Genomic DNA, 17,380 nt, shown 5'->3' with positions numbered 1-17,380 from the left:
CCCCCCTCCTTTGCCGTCTTCTGCTGTTTCAACGACGGCGCGTTGCGCTTGCAGATTGGCTGCTTTGGGTTTCGGGGATATTGCTGTTCGCTAAAAAAAGAAAAAAGAAAAAAAAAGAAGAAAAAAAAAAAAGCCGTGCCGTCATCGTTCAAGGCTGCCAGTCCGCGAAACTTGGTCTGCTGCTTTTTTTTTGCCAACTTTTCTCCCCCAACAAAGAGGCATCAGTAAGAGGAGGGGGCGTTTTTTTTTATGTTTTCAAGTTTTGTTCAGCCTCTCTTCCGAATGGGACTGGTGATGGCGTTATAACTGGTCAAAATGGGCAAAAATCCCTGTAGCCAAGCAATGCTTCTGTGTGTCTGTGCAGAAAGGGACGCCAATAGAAAAAAAGAAGAAAAAAAAAAGAGAGCAAGAGAAAGCGTGCTTATGTTACTTAGTTCCCACAGAACCCTGGGCCGAGTAATCAGCATACCCTTGGATGTGCCCACGGGCCGGAGAGAGAGCGAGGCCAGTTGATGGGAGCGAGAAGGACACAGACAAGAAAGAGAGAAAGCTTGTTGTCATGATGGTTGTCGCCAGAACCGTTTAGGCTGGCTCCTCCGATAGCTCCGCATCAAAAAGCTGCACGAATGGCGCCGCCGTCCACGCATCAACTAATAACTAACTAACCATCAGCATGCAACGGCATGGGTACCCCTCTGGTTAGGCTGGCCTGCGCCGCGCGCGCAATCGCCTCGTCATGGACACAAGGACCCTGCTGATGTGGGTGGCTTGTGTGGTGTGAGTGAGTGCGTGTGTGTCTCTCTCTACTCTCTCCGCGCGTTGTCTGTCTAGTCATGCTCGGGGTGTGGTGTACCTGCGGGAAGCGGGAGAGAAGGCTTGATTCCATTACGCAGGCGGCTGGCTGTCGCATCGACTTGCCAGCGAGCCCGAAAGCCAAGCCCTGGCTGATTGTCCGTCCTAGTACGGAGTACTCTTTCTCTCACTCACTCTCTGTCTCTCTCGCCTGCACACCACACACACACACACACTCTCTCTCTCACACATCCTACACAACCAGAAACGAGGGCGGGAAATGACACGGGGACCGATCACCTTCAGCCCGCCGTCACTTTGCCTCGCCGCCGCCGCCATCAAATCCTCGATCTGCATCTCAGACACACCATCAATGTGGCGGATCCATGCCCAGCCACGCTTGTGAATGAGCGAGCCATCGACCAAACTTAGAAGCTCCACGCGAGACGCTTGCCTTTTGGTGCCACCGCCCTTGCGCTCGTCAGTTCACTGTCATCATCGTCCGTCCTCGTCTCCGCATTTCCTGCATTTTCCCATTCAAATCCGAGATCCTCATTTTAACCGCAGGAAGCTATTGGCATGCAAGCGAGTCCCCCCCCCCTCCCCCCTCCATTCCCCCTTCCCAACGGCCCGGCGTCGCATATGACTTCCCTTGCCGCAGCCCTTTCCGTCAAGTGATTCACCTTCGGGACACGCCGTCGCGAATCAAGACGTGGTGCTGAATAATTCCTCCTCTCTGACAGGCCAGCCTCTCCCTGCAGGGGTCCACTGAAGCTGCAACCTGGAAGCTGTCGAACAGCTTGCTCTGCATTTGTGATCACGCAATAATATTTGTTTTACAACTCTTCTCATTGGTTCAATCATTATTTCAATCTCCTCTTGCAAGTCCGTCACCCTCCCCGATTGCCCGCCCGGCATCCACCCATCCATCCCCTGCGATCCGAGCTTCTTCGACTAGGGTGGTGGGTGTAGAAGCAAGGGTTAGATGTGCCGAATGAGCCCGTATGATCTGTACGGCTGATAATGACATGGTTTAGTTTGCTTATGCCTCTCGTCGTAAAGGAGACCAGGAACGGACAAATACGTGAAAAGAGCAAGACAAGTGTCCGACGTGGCTGTTGAATGAATTACACGTTTTCCGCGGTCCCTATTCCAGGCATTTGCGCCGGCTGCGGGTTGTGACAAGTTGTGACAAGTCACCTCCCGGCACGAACTACTTCTCTGCCAGACTCCACATGAAAACCAGCTGCTCTTAAACAGACAGTTCAGGCGTTTGAGCTTGCGCATGTCCAGCCAGCACTTTGTTGATCACCAAGTCACCACACCAGACGAAAATAGCCTGCCCGCAGCCATGGACAGCACGCAGGGACTGTCCGTCCTCAACCCGTCTCCCCCTAGGGCGTCCGGACCAGCAGCCTTACTGCACGGCCTCGTGCGGCCTGCCTGCGAGGACGTTGCGCTGGAGCACCTCTGCCAAGGAGACATCACCAAGTTCTCCTACCGATCACTTCATGAAGCCTCTGATGCGCTCGCATCGCAAATTGCATTGGCGTCCGGCTCTGTCCGGGGCCAGCTGATCGTGCCCGTTCTTCTACAGCAGTCTCCAGATCTGTATATCACGCTGCTAGCTATTCTCAAAGCCGGCGGTGCATTCTGTCCCCTAAACTTAGACGCTCCCGCAGAAAGAGTTCAATTTATATTGAAAGATGTCGGTGCCAAGGTCGTTGTTACTAGTCCAGAGCTCGCGCCAAGGATACCCCGTGGCGCAAGTGTCACCGTCCTTCACGCCTCCGACAGCTATGAGGCTGTTGGTCCGCGGCATCAGGCAACCACACGGCAGCCCACGCCGGAGAGCTACGCCTACGTAATGTACACGTCGGGTTCGACGGGCACACCGAAAGGTGTCACGATATCCCACGACGCGGCCACCCAGGCCCTTCTCGCGCACGACGCGCACATCCCGCACTTTTCGCGGTTCTTTCAGTTCGCCGCGCCCACTTTTGACGTGTCCGTCTTTGAAATCTTCTTCCCGCTCTTTCGCGGCGCGACGCTCGCCAGCGCCCGCCGGCAAGAAACACTGGACGACCTGCCGGCGGTGCTGCGGCGGATGGACGTGGATGCGTGCGAGCTCACGCCGACTGTGGCAGCGAGCCTGCTACGGAAGAGGGAGAATGCGCCACGACTGGAGCTTCTGCTCACAATTGGTGAGATGCTGAACCCGTTGGTGGTGCAAGAGTTTGGTGGCAGCGCCGACAAAAAGAGCATCCTGTGGGCAATGTACGGACCAACTGAAGCAACTATCCACTGGTAAGCGTGCAACGATCTGAGAAGGGCGGTTCGCAGACATGCTAATAGGAACCTCAACAGCACATTACAAGGATCATTTCAATCAGATTCCTCTACCGGGAATATCGGTACGCCCCTAGAAACTGTATCCTGTTTCGTCATCAAGCCAGCCTCGGATGACTCTGATTCAACCAACTTCCAAATACTCCCCATTGGCCAAGTCGGCGAGCTTGCGGTTGGCGGGCACCAGCTTGCAACCGGATACCTCAATGACAAAGTAAAAACAAATAATGCCTTCATCAGCTCACCGTACGGGCGTGTGTATCGCACCGGTGACAAAGCCAGACTCAATGAAGATGGTACCATTGAATGCTTGGGGCGCATATCGGCCGGGCAGGTCAAGCTGCGTGGCCAGCGTATCGAGCTGGGCGAGATTGAGCACGCCGCCCTGAAAACGAGCGGGTGTCACGGAGCCACTGCGAGGGTAATTGGTGGGATTCTGGTGCTCTTCTGTGCCGTTGACGGCTGCGTGTTGGAAGAGGATGTTTTGGCAAGCTGCAATCAATGGTTGCCGCAATTCATGATACCCGGCGAGGTGGTGCTCTTGGAAGAGCTGCCACGATTGCCCAGCGGCAAGGTCAATGCAAAAGAGCTAGAACGACAGTTTGAGCAGTCAAAAACTGAAACTCGCGCGCCTGGCGGCATTCAGGCTTCTATAGAGCCTAGACTACTGAAGGTGCTGGAAGAGTATTTTGGCTCGCAGTCGAGTCTCGAAACCGATCTTGGTCGAGCTGGGCTGGACTCTCTTACAGCGATTGGGCTATCTTCCAGCTTGCGACAGGCAGGCTACAGCATCCAAGCAGTGTCTCTACTCAAGATGAAGAGCCTTGGCCACCTCGTTTCCGCATTAGTAGAAACTGAGGGTCAAGAAGAAGAAGAAGTGAACAGATTCCGAGCCTCTGTCAGCTGCATTGGAAAATTGGCCGACATCAAGTCTGCAGAGCTTGAGCTCGAGCTATCCCATCGCCAGGTTGAGGACGTTACGCCCTGCTCGAATCTGCAAATTGCTATGCTCTCCGAGACGATGCGCAACGCAGAGGCGTACTGGAATACGGTCGAGCTCCAGCTGTCCACGAAAGCGACCGCCGAGGAAGTATGCCAGGCCATCCACGGCATTGTTCAGCAAAGTGAGATTCTTCGAACCGGATTCGTGCAACACGAGTCTACTTTTCGATCCGTAATATTTGATGCATTACGCGCCGACAGCATCACGGTAGCTCGTGATCACGAAAGATGTCTGACAATACCAGACAGGGCCAGCTCAAACTTACTAAGTCCATTAAAGATTCACGTTGAAAGAGTTGCCGAGGACAGCTTGTACAGAATATACCTACACCTACACCACGCAATTTACGATGGGTGGTCTCTCGACTTGTTCAAGTCTGATCTTGCAAAAGCAATTAGCAACCAAGAACTGCCGCCTCGGAACCAGTTTCGAGACGTACTCGCCTTCTTTCAATCGCAGGAGCGCGAACAGTTCGACGACAGAGCCAGAGTATTTTGGGCTGACTATCTCTTTGGGTGGAATAAGCCCCCCTTTCCCCGGCTCATTCCTCGGACAGTACCGTCTGGAAAACTTCAGTCAATAACCTACAAACACGCTCTCCCGAGTCTGCCCAGCCAGTCGTACACTGGGAGCGCACAGGTACCATTTCAAGCCGCCCTCGCGCTGGTCTGGGGCGGCATCCTTGGGTTGCAGGACGTCGTAATAGGCTCTGTAACTTCTGGGCGCACGATTCCGGTAAAAGGCGTCGAAAACATCATGGGACCTTGCATCAGCTCCTTGCCCCTCCGTGTGAACATGGAGCGCATGGCTACCGTCGAGGATCTCGTCAACAGCATATCGTCGAGCAACCGGCACATGATGGAGCATTCGACGCTGTCGCAACTTGCCGTCAAGAAAATCATCAACATGTATGGGGCAGAGCAATTGTACGATGTATTGTTTGTGTACCAAGAGTCTCTCGAGCATCGAAAGCAGATGGGCACCGTCGTCACGGAGACTGCGCACATGGACAGCCTAGAAACGAAGCTGGTTCTTGAGGTGCAGCCCGCGCCAGGTGCCGTCATCTTCCAGGCAACTTTCCACAATGACTATTTTTCGTCTGATGTGGTTGACAAGATACTGTGCCAGGTTGCGAAGATATCCTCAGCCATCATCGAGAATCCGCATTCGCCATTAGAGTCGATGCGCTCCTTGGAGACCGATCTTTCGGCGTATAATATGCAGCTGGAGAAGATGGACCGAAGCTCACAGACAGACAACCTAGCTGGCGTCGTCGAAGAAGCGGCAGCTCTTTACGGCGATCGTGTGGCAATTTCTTTCGCCACTCAAATATCGGCTGCTTTTTTTGAGACAGCGTCTATTACATACCATGACCTCAATGGTAATGCCAATCGTATTGCCCACTTCCTCTTGGCTCAAGATGTCCGGCCTGGCGAGGTCATACCCATCATCATGCAAAAATCCATTCGCCTTTATTCCGCCATCCTGGGTATTGTAAAAGCAGGGTGCGGCTACCTACCGCTGCTACCCTCCACGCCGAATGCGAGAATACTGGAGATTTTCAAACAGTCAGAATCCCGTCTTTGCATTACCAACCAGGACTCCCTAAGAGATATCCCGATTTCACCGGCTGTTCGGATATTGATTATTGATGATGATACGATGCAAGACTATCCTGTTAATAACCCGTCCATCGACATTGACAGCAGCAACACGGCCTATGTCATCTATACGTCCGGAACAACGGGAACACCCAAGGGTGTCAATGTCAGTCACAAGAACATTGCGAGCAACGTCACTTACCTTGGAGTGGAGTACCCACAGGCCGTCAAGGGGCCTTCGAACTTTCTGCAAGCCTGCTCACAAGCCTTTGATGTCTCCGTCTTTGAGATATTTTTTGCATGGCACAAGGGCATGTGCCTGTGTGCTGCGACGAATGACGTACTATTCGCGGATATTGAGGAAGCCATTCGAAAGTTTAAGATTACGCATCTAAGCTTAACACCAACCATAGCCTCACTTCTTGATCCGATTAATGTTCCCAGCGTCGAGTTTCTCGTGACGGCCGGTGAGCCCATGACCAATGCTGTCAATGAGCGATGGAATAGGCTTTTATGGCAGGGTTATGGCCCGTCAGAAACAACCAATATCTGCTCCGTCAAGAAGATGTCGCCGGGTGACTATATTGAACATCTCGGGTTGGTATTTGACAACACCTCTGTCGCCGTTGTCGAGCCAAAGGGCTTAGCCACTCTCCCTGTTGGCTGGGCCGGCGAATTTTGCTTTGGTGGCGATCAAGTTGCGACTGGCTATCTCAATATGACGCGCTTGACTGCAGAAAAGTTCATCCAGCACCCGTCTTACGGCAGACTCTACCGCTCAGGAGACTTTGGCCGTATGCTCCCGGATGGATCTTTGGTAATCCTGGGTCGCATTGATGATCAGGTGAAATTGCGTGGCCAGCGCATCGAAGCTGCAGAGATCAATGGCATCGTATCGAGGGTCTCCTCTGCCACAGCAGCTGTTACGCTTGTCCTGAAGCAGAAGGATTCAATGGGCGAATGGCTGGTGACATTTTATGTCCGAGACAAGGCTGCAGAAGAGTTCCGCGTATTGGACGCAGACACGGCCGTGCAAGATCAAGTGTTTGCGGAGTTGCATACGAATCTGCTTTCATACATGGTGCCGTCCTATCTGATTCCCGTTTCGCGCATTCCTCTCACCCCTAGCGGCAAGGTTGACAAGAGAGCGATCAATGCAGCGTTTGGGCAACTGTCAAACGATTTTCTCAAAACAGTGGCCCATGCTTCTGCCAAAGAGGATGATGAAGATTGGAACGAGACGGAGCAAGCTGTTGCCTCGCTCATGGCCGCCTCCCTCAAAGTATCGCGCCATGATGTTGGCAGATGGACGCCGCTGGCTATCCTAGGACTGGACTCACTATCAGCTATCCAAGTTTCCAAAAGCCTGACGAGAGAGTTTGGAACCACTATATCTATCTCGACTGTTTTGCAGCACCCGACAGTCGCCCAGCTTGCCCGAAGGCTGCACCCCAGCCACAAGAAAGATGCCATTGCTGCTATCACAAATGAGTATTTCGACGAGAAATTCCGGCAATCTGTCACTACTGCTCTTGCAATGGAAGGCAAGGAAGTTGTTGACATTCTGCCATGCTCTCCACTCCAAGAGGCCATGGTGTCTCGCGGCAAGACAAGTTATTACAACAAGTCTCTCTTGCGTCTCGGAGTTGATCCCACCAAAATGAGAGGCTACTGGCAGCACATGTGTGAGCGTCACAGTATTCTACGCACGTGCTTCGTTTCTACCAACAGCCCAGATTACCCCATCGCGCAAGTGTCGCTCGCGAAATGGGAGTTGCCATGGCGCGAGTTTACTGTAACGCAACCATCCCTCGAGGACGCCATTCGGGATCATCTTGCCCTGGTGCCAGAGCCGCTGGACACAAACACGCCGCCTCTGTCACTGGCTTTGATACACTACGGGGAGACGAGATTTCTGTCCTTCATTTGCCACCATGCACTTTACGACGGTGTTGCGATGGGGTGTCTCTGGCGCGAGGTTGAAGCTCTTGCTCGCGGCGAGCAACTAAGACCGCCTGTTTCTCAAGTTCCATTCATGAGCGAAATTTTGAAGCTGCCCGATACTAACCAGGCATTCTGGAAGCATCAGTTGTCCAACTTCCAGCCCTCGCTGCTATTTCGCAAGCCCCGCGGTAAAGCGGTTCAGCAAGTTACACACACGCTTACCATTGAGAGATCCCTTCACATGGCCCAGCACCAGATCAAGTCGCTTGGTATCTCACTTCTCTCTCTATGCCAGGCCACGATGGCGAGACTGCTGGCAATTCTGGGCCAGAAGAGTGACATTTGCTTTGGCAACGTCGTAAGTGGTCGCACAATCGGACTCGAAGGAATCGAGCGCCTGGTGGCGCCGTGCTTCAACACTGTGCCTATCCGCCAAGACATGCCAGATTCGCTATCGAATATTGATCTGGCAAAAGCTTTACTGGCCCTCAACACGAGCATACTGGAGCATCAGTTTACGCCTTTGCGACAAGTCCAGAAGATTGCCGCGACTGAGACAAGAACGCTATTCGACACTCTCCTTCTCGTTCAACAGCCCCTCCAGGAAATGGACGTCAATGTTTGGACACTGGAAGAAGATGCTGGTGTCATGGATCTGCCATTAGTCTGCGAAGTCACTCCTTGCCCCAATCTCAATACGCTGGTTCTCGACGTACATTATGACATGTCTGCAGTGTCCTTTACCCTGGCTGCAGGAATCGCAGAACTTTTCAAGCACATACTCTCGCAGATTCTTGCATCTCCCCATGCGGTTCTGAATAAACGTAGCATTCCCGAGTCCTTGCTTGAAAATTTGCACCTCGAACAACCGTACTTCTTCGATGACGATGGAGACGAGTACGAAAAACATGACGACAGTTCCAACTGGACAGCAGAAGAACTCGATGTTCGTGCCGTTTTGTCCGAGCTATCGCAAACACCATTCCAACGCATTGAAAGATTCACCAGCTTATTCCGGCTTGGTCTTGACAGCATCAACGCTGTTCAGGTGGCGGCACTCCTTCGTCAAAAAGGTTACTCCATCTCGGCATCGGATATCATTGATTGCCAAAATTGCTCCAAGATTGCCACAAGGATATTTGACAACGGCTATCGGCCCAAGAATGAGTTGATTGCATATGATTTAGCCGCATTTGATGCGAAGTTGCGCCCCGGGCTGAGCCTGGATGGGGACGACTATCAGCTACTTCCTTGCACGCCCATGCAATCTGCTATGCTGTCAGCCTTCGGTTCCTCTGGCGGAGAGCATTATCTCAATAAGATTGGTCTTGAAATGGATCAGAAATTAACCGCTGCTATGGTCCTGCAACAATGGTCACAGCTCGTCGCTGCCCATTCCATGCTAAGAACTGGGTTTACCTCGGTCCGCCATGCCGATTCAGCCTACGCCATGATTCAGTACAAGACTGTGAAGAGCGACCTGTTTATCACTGCGGAAAATGCCAATTTCAATCCTCGTGCTTGGAAAGAGAGTGCAGCGAGGGAAATGCAGTCACACTTGGCTCTACCCATGTGGAGATTGGCCGTTGTGACACTGGATGATGCGGTCCATGTTCACTTGATCATGCATCACGCTCTCTATGACGCCACCTCACTACAAGAACCCTTGTCGAATTTTGGGAGACTGTTGAACGACCAGGAAGCCCACTCTGTCGAAGATGTCTCTGCTGGCCTCTCTGCAGTGCTGCAGCGCAGCACAGGAGAGCAGGAAGAAGCTTGCACTTTTTGGCATCGACTAGGGGAGCAGGCAACGATCAATCACTTTCCACTCCTCACGCCTTTGAGAGAAAGCAAGAGAGAGATACTGATCGAAGAAGTCACTTCCACTCTCACAAGTTCAGATCTGCACCAAATGACTAAAAGCTTGGAGATCTCTGTCCAAACCGCGATCCTAGCTTCGTGGACTAGGCTTCTCGCGGGCTACACTGGGGAAGAGGCAGTTGTTTTCGGTGTCACATTTTCTGGTAGGACCTGCGAAGCTACGCTCAATACACCGCTTCCTTGTTTGACTACTGTGCCGGTGGTGGCTCAAAACGTTGGATCGAATAAGGACCTCCTGGATCAGATCATGCGCTCCGTCTCCGAAATCCACAAATACCAATACCTGCCTCTGAGTCGCATCCAGAAGGAAATGGGCTACCCGGCAACCCCAGTCTTTGACACACTTGTCGCATACCAGAAAATCGAAGGCGGGACTGATGAGCGGCCCTGGATTCAGAAGCAAGACGATGCGGCGGCCGAATTCCCAGTGTCGCTCGAAGTTGAACCCACCGGTGATGAGAGTGTCTTGCTGCGTATCACGTATTTCAGTGACATTTTGCCCCCAAATCAAGCCAAGATGTTACTGCGCCAATTTGATGCCACCCTAGAAGACCTTCTCGTGAATCCAGACGGCCATCAGCATGACCTGCACAAGTATAACCCCGACATTTTTGCCGTCTCTCCACCCCTGGAACCGACCATGAAAGCGCCAGTTGAGCTTCTGCACCAATTCGTGGAGATTCAGGCAAGGACAAATCCAAACAAGATTGCCCTGGAGCATGTCAGTGGATTCCGGGGCAGTGCGCCAATTCGCGAGCAGTGGACATATTCTCAACTCGATTCCATTGGCAACAAAGTCGCAAACATGCTGTCAAGTCACACCGAGGCTGGCAGCATCATTGCAGTTCACTTTGACAAATGCCCTGAAGCGTATTTTGCGATTTTGGGCATCTTGAAATCCGGTTCTGCCTTTGTTGCCTTGGACTTCAACGCTCCAAATGCCCGAAAGGAATTCATTTTGCAAGACTCGGGGGCGCCTTGCCTCCTCACTGGCGACGGAAGTGTCATTGACTTTGAAGTGCCTTGCCCTGTCATCGTGATTGACGATGCCCTGCTTGGAGACTACCCCGATACACCATGCGAGATAAACGGGATCCTCACGCCTGGCAGCACTTGCTACTGCTTATATACCTCGGGGACCACCGGTACCCCGAAAGGCTGCGAAATCACCCACGAGAACACGGTACAATGCATGATGGCCTTCCAAGACCTGTTTCGCGGACACTGGGCTGATGACTCGCGATGGCTCCAATTCGCGGCGCTACATTTCGATGTATCAGTGCTTGAACAGTACTGGAGCTGGTCTGTTGGAATCACAGTCGTGGCGGCAAAGAAGGACTTGATTCTGGATGATCTCATTGGCTTCATCAACAATACCGACATTACGCATATTGACTTGACACCAAGCTTGGCTAGGCTCACTCATCCTGACACGGTCCCTGGTCTCTGCCGCGGCGTCTTCATTACCGGCGGAGAACAGTTGAAGCAAGAAATTCTAGATGCGTGGGGGTCCAAGGCTGTCATATACAACGCCTATGGTCCGACAGAAGCCACGATTGGTGTCACTACCTACCAGCGTGTGCCGCAGAATGGCCGACCTAGTAACATCGGCAGGCAATTCAGAAACGTGGGATCATTTGTTTTCCACAAGGATACGGAGATTCCCGTACTCCGAGGCGCGGTCGGGGAGCTCTGCATCAGCGGCAAGCTAGTTGGCAAGGGTTATCTGAATCGGTCACAGCTGACAGACGAAAAGTTCCCTACTCTCACGGCGTTTGGAGAAAGAATATATCGAACTGGCGACTTGGTTCGCATCCTCCACGACGGATGCTTCGAGTTCCTTGGTCGGGCCGATGACCAGGTAAAGCTGCGCGGTCAGCGGCTAGAGCTCGGCGAGATTGACCATGTCATCCGGTCTGTCAAGAATATGCATGACGTGACAACACTCGTCGCAAAGCACACCTTTAGCGGAAAGGATGTGCTTGTCTCTTTCGTTGTCGAAACCCAGGACCGCAGCACGCCACTAGCTGTCCTCGAAGACGACAGCGGCATCAGCACTGAGGCAAGAAACATGTGCAGGGACAAGCTGCCGGGATACATGGTCCCGACCTACTTCTTGAAGCTCCCATTTATTCCGCTGTCGCCAAACAATAAGGCAGAAGCTAAACAGCTGAGGACGCTCTTCTCTGGACTAACGCAGGAAGAGTTGGTTAAATTAGGCTCAGCCACTGTCAAACGCACTCTGTCCGCGGACAGTCCAAGCTATCAGAAGCTTGTAGCATCGTTGGCACAATTCTGCAACCTAGACAGCGCCGTAGTCGAAGATTCCGCTAGCATTTTCGACTTTGGAATCGATTCAATCACGGCTCTATCGCTGTCTGCTTTTCTAGTTGAAAGGGGGCTGCCTGCCGCCTCTCCTGCACTGATCCTTCGCAACCCTATTGTGGCTGATCTCGCTGCTGCGCTCTCGACCAATGCATCCCGCGATACCTCGGCAGAGTTTAAGCGAACCCGACAAAGAGTCCAGGCTTTCGAACACAAATACAGAGCTCGCGTCTGCAGAGATCTCAACGTGTCGCCGTCGGAGATTGAGTACATCTATCCATGCTCTCCGTTGCAGCAAGGAATGCTCGCAAAGACTGCTGTTGAAGACGGCGAAGGCGCATACTTTAATACCTTTAAGCTTCACCTGAAGCCGGACACTGCTGTCCAATCGGTGCAAGCTGCATTCAGCTCCCTTTTCGAGCAGGAAGCGATTCTTCGCACATCCTTTTTACATACTGCTGACGGGTTTGCCCAGGTGGCCCTGCGGGGAATGCGTCTACCGTGGGACGAGCGTTCCCTCGCTGAGGATGAGGTTATTGAAGAGGTTGTTGAGTCTCTGCGGCACGAATGGATCGATGGAAATAGCGACCGCCTCCACGCTCCCATCAAGGCCACCCTCGTCACCGGCACGGACATGAAAATCATTGTGCTGTACATATTCCATGGACTATACGACGGTATAAGCTTTGATTTGATGATGAACAAACTGGCAAAACTATATCGTGGTATCGAGGTCACATCCGGCCCCTCTTTTGCGGATGCCCTCATCCATGGACCCCTAAGGAACCACGAAAGCGCGAAACAGACATGGATGGAACATCTCGAAGGCTGGTCTCTCTCTTCACTGACTCTCTCTCAAGGGGAAAGAAGCGTTGTCCCGCTATCTCAAACACGGGTACTCGGTTGGCCAAAGCTTGAAAGTCTCCGATCGGTCAACAACGTCACCATGCAGTCTCTGCTGCTCGCTGCCTGGATTTCCACTCTTCAAAAGCTCAGCCGCGGCAATGCTACAACGGGAGTCATCATATCGGGACGGTCAATCTCTCTGCCAGGAGTGGAATTGACCGCCGGGCCCCTTTTCAATACTCTGCCATTCTTTGGCAATCTCTCCTCAGTGCCGACTTGGCGCTCCCTCCTTCAGCGATGCCAAGACTTCAACGCCATGGTTCTGGAAGATCCGCACGTGCCCCTACAGCAACTGCAAAAGTGGGCGGCCAACGGCAAGCCGCTTTTCGAAAGCCTCTTTGCCTACCAAATCGAGGGGGAGATGGAGCAGCAGGGTGTCGTTCCGTGGGAGGTTGAGGATGGCGGGTTGAATCCCGACTACCCCTTGGCCCTGGAGGTCACAAAACGCCATGACAAAACAGTACAGCTCCTTGTAGTTGCAAAGCGCGACTTGACAAATGAATCGGAGCTCAGTAACATCCTGGATGTGTTCGAAGACATGCTCACTAGCATTGGAACGGATGCATCAGTTCCAGTTCAGATCGAATCAGCTCGGCTCGATGAATCAAAAGTAGAGCCGCCAAAAGACATCAGCGACAATGAAGCGGAATCTTGGGGCCCGAATGCCCGAGCTCTACTACAAGAGGTTACAGCTCTATCCAGCATTTCGGAGGCTGACATTGCGCCCTCCACCACCTGGCTTGAACTAGGTCTGGACAGCATCGATGCGGTTCAGCTCTCTGCTCGCCTGAAGAAGAAAAATATGGTGATTAGCCCATCTGCAATCATGAAGGGACGCTCGATGGCGTCATTGGCGGACTCGGTAATGCAAATGGTAAACGGTCATGGACCAAGCGAGATGAACGGCTTGCGAAACATCAAGTCGGAGCTCCGCCGTTACGTGGAGGTGACGGGGCTTGACATGGCCAACATTGACGAAGTTCTCCCCACAACGCCGCTCCAGGACACCATGGTCTCTGGCATGGTCGAATCAGATTTTACGTGGTATTTCAACCACGAAGTCCTTCAGGTTGAGCCCGGCATCGACGCCTCTCGGCTCCAGGCTGCGTGGTCCAGGCTCTTTGAGGCAACTCCGATCCTGCGAACTGGCTTCGTGGAAATCGTAGATCCACAAGCTCCCGCGGTTTATGCGCAGGTCGTCTACCAGTCCTCTCCCGCCATATCGGAAGTGACAATCACCGCCATGGATGAGCTGCAGGCTATCCAGGAACAGAGCAGAGAAGAGGCGCGTCAGAACGCGGCCGAGAGGAACCTCGCGCGTGTTGTGCGTGTCAGTCTTGGAGAGACGACCTTTTTTGTGCTCTCCATTTCGCATGCTCTATACGACGGCTGGTCTCTTGGACTACTCCACCAAGATCTGAGGACCATTTACCAGGGCGAGACAGTATCCAGGCCATCGGCAGACCTTTTCCTGCTCAAGTCTTCTGCGTGTCTCACGTCGGAAGCGGAAGGCTTCTGGGCCAACTATCTCGAAGCGGCGCGGTCAACCATGGTCCCCGAAGCGGATGCGGATTCATCTAAAAAGGCTGCCAGGGTGGAGGCCATCTCTACGATTGGATTCGGCGACATCAGCCGTTTCTGCCGGGAGCAAAAGATCAGCCTCCAATCGCTCTGCCAAGCTTGCTGGGCCGTCGTCCTCGCACGCCGGACACGCTCGCTCGACATTGTCTTTGGCTCCATCCTTTCGGGACGCGACTTTGAAGGCGCCGAGGACCTCCTGTTTCCCACCATGAACACCGTCGCCGTCCGCTGCATCCTGCACGGATCAATCTCCTCCTTCTTGCGATACATGGAGGACAACCTTGCCGAGCTGCGGTCCTACCAGACGTTTCCCCTCCGCAAAGCCATGAAAGTAGCCAGAGTAGCCGGCAAAGACTTGTTCAATTCTCTGTTTCTGCTGCAAAGGAACCCCTCGGGAGGCGACTCGCAGTCGCTGTTCCGGTCTGTTGAGGGATCATCGAGCGTGGACTACCCGGTGTGCGTAGAAGCAGCAGCGGTGGGCGGAGACGTTTTGGAGTGGACAGTGGCTTGTCAAGGCCATTTCGAGGACGAGCAGTTCTCTCAAACTTTGCTCGCGGAGCTGGACTCGGCTCTCCAGCACATTCTGGGTCACGTCGACGAGGACGTTGTCGTGTTCTCGCATGCAGGTGCCCAAATTTGCGGATTCCCTTCTATAATCTTGGCCGAAGATGACAGTGATGGTCCGCAAACAAACAGCAAAGATGCCTTTTGCGGTTGGGACTCGGTCTCTCTGGCAATCAGGGATGTCCTCAGTCGAGTTTCAAACATCCCGGAAGATGCAATCGACGCGTCTAGCACGCTATATCATCTGGGCCTCGACTCCATCACTGCCATCAAAGTGTCCACTCTGCTGAAGCAAAAGGGCATCTTCCTCCGGCCAACCGAGTTGGTACGCTCCACCAGTATCGCGCACATGGCCGAGCAAGCGGGCGCATCTCAAGACTCCAAGACGCCGCCAGCGGAACTGGACTGGCGAGCCTGGACACCGCCCACGGGCGTCGACGTTGACGCTCTGCTCGCTGGGGCCGGCATCGCGAGAGACCAGGTCGAGCACGTCCTGCCGGCGCTGCCCATGCAAGTGTACATGATGAGCACGTGGCAAAACACCAGCGGCAAGATCTTCTACCCCGAGTTTGCCTACCAATTGTCTGGGTCCCGAGCCGTGGCGGACGTTCACGATGCCTGGGCCCGGGTCGTCGAACAGCTACCGATGCTTCGCACATGTCTCGTTCCCACCGGGCAAGGGGACGACCTGCCCTTTGTCCAGGTCGTTCTCAAGCCGGGCTGCTCCCGCGCCGGCGGCGCGCAGCCCCTTGTCCGCCTCGAGGTGGGCCGGACTCTCGAGCCTTCCGAGACCACGCTGCGGCTGCGCATTCACCATGCGCTGTACGACGGCGTCAGCCTGCCAGCCATGATGGACACCTTGCTCGGCCACCTGCAGGGGCAAGACGACCAGCACAACGACGATGACGACGCCGCGCACATTCACCAGTGGGCGCGCATGGTGACCGCCAGGCAGAGCGACGAGAGCTGGGCTCTGCGCAGGGCGTTTTGGACGGGCCATCTCGACGGGCACGATCCTGCGATCCGCCAAGTGGACACGACCGGGCCCCGAACAGCACTCTTCAAGGAGGGCGCCCTTTCCAGCGTCGCCGCCCTGGGAGACGTTGCCGCCGCCAACGGCATCAGCCTCCAGTCCCTCGTCCTCGCCGCATACGCGCTGTCCATTCCGCCTTGCGAGCAACAGCAGCCGGAGTCGGAGCCGGAGTCGGAGTCGGAGCCGGAGCCCTCCTCTTCTGGCAGCAGAAGCGTCGTGCTCGGAGTCTACCTGGCCAACCGCGCCGACGACCGCATCCCCGACACCCTGCCCACGCTCAACCTGGTCCCCCTCCGCGTCGTGGTCCGGAAGGCGGAGAGCGTCGTGGAGACGGCGCGGCGCGTGCACGAGGACATGCGCCAGGTGACTGCCGACGACCACGCGCAGGTCGGCTTGTGGGAGGTGGCCCGGTGGACGGGCGTCAAGGTGGACAGGTTTGTCAACTTTTTGACGCTGCCGGCGCCGACGGCGGAGGCGGAGCGGGAGCGGGAGCGGGAGCGGAACGCATCACCGCCGGACGCCGCCACTGTGCGGCTCGTGCCGATAACACCTACCGGGCATGACGAGGAAGAAGCCGCTGCCGCCTCCGTCCTTTCGCTGTATCGTCATGTTCAAAATGAGTTGGTAGTGAAGAATGCAGTTTGCGACGCTTATCCGGTACGTTTTTTTTTTTGGTGCTTTTCTTTTCATTGGATGTTGCAAAATTTCCCCCTCTTGGTTTTTTTATCATTCTTGGGAGCTTTGGTTCCGCTAACTATTTTGGGTTCTTCTTTACAGGACTCTGTGGATGTCGAATTCGCCGTGCGGGACGGTGGCCGGCTCGACATGGGTGTCTTTGGCCCAGAGGCCCTCGTCACGGAACAAGAGGCGGACGAGTTGGTGCGTGATGTTGTGCAGATATTGAAATCTATTGAAAGCGAGCATTGAGCGTTGCATTAGCATGATGGGCATTATAGCGTTGGCGTCTCCTTCTTTTTCCTTTTTCTTTTCTTTTTTTTTTTTTTTTTTGCTTTCTGGGTAGTATTTTCCTTTGATCAACTTTTTTTTAGATGGTTTTCGTAAGGCTTTTTTCGTTCTTTTCTTTTCTTTTTTTACTTCACATAGATTGGTTCAACTCATCATACATCTACTTCTTGGTCTGCTTGACGTATTCACCTATTTGCGTAATGCACTCTGATCCACGAGTTTGCAAAGTTACGTTTCAACTTGTCATTCTGTTCCTCATTTTTCGCTTTTACTAGCTTCATCATGTTCAAGTGATATCATGCACCGACAGGTATATATACATGTAGTCATTCCTAATTCGCAGGTTAGGCGGCTGGGCACGCTCCAGACTGCGAGGTTCTTCTTTTCTCCAAAAAAAAAAAAAACTTGTCAATTTCTTTTGTTGACATTTCCCGT

At 53.6% G+C, this 17,380-nt stretch overlaps 1 protein-coding gene across 1 annotated transcript; it reads left to right on the top strand.

Moving 5' to 3' along the window:
• Positions 1–2,143: 2,143 nt before the first annotated feature.
• Positions 2,144–16,906, top strand: V2A60_002821 (uncharacterized protein; the record flags this gene model as incomplete). Its single annotated transcript, XM_083254166.1, has 4 exons — positions 2,144–3,099; positions 3,160–12,572; positions 12,756–16,636; positions 16,757–16,906. The coding sequence occupies 4 exons, from the start codon at positions 2,144–2,146 to the stop codon at positions 16,904–16,906; spliced, it is 14,400 nt and encodes a 4,799-aa protein (XP_083110292.1).
• Between the last annotated feature and the right edge of the window lie 474 nt (positions 16,907–17,380).

Source organism: Cordyceps javanica, chromosome 2, assembly GCF_051103115.1.
Source record: "Cordyceps javanica chromosome 2, complete sequence".
Lineage (NCBI taxonomy): Eukaryota > Fungi > Ascomycota > Sordariomycetes > Hypocreales > Cordycipitaceae > Cordyceps > Cordyceps javanica.
This window is presented reverse-complemented; position numbering and strand designations above follow the sequence as displayed.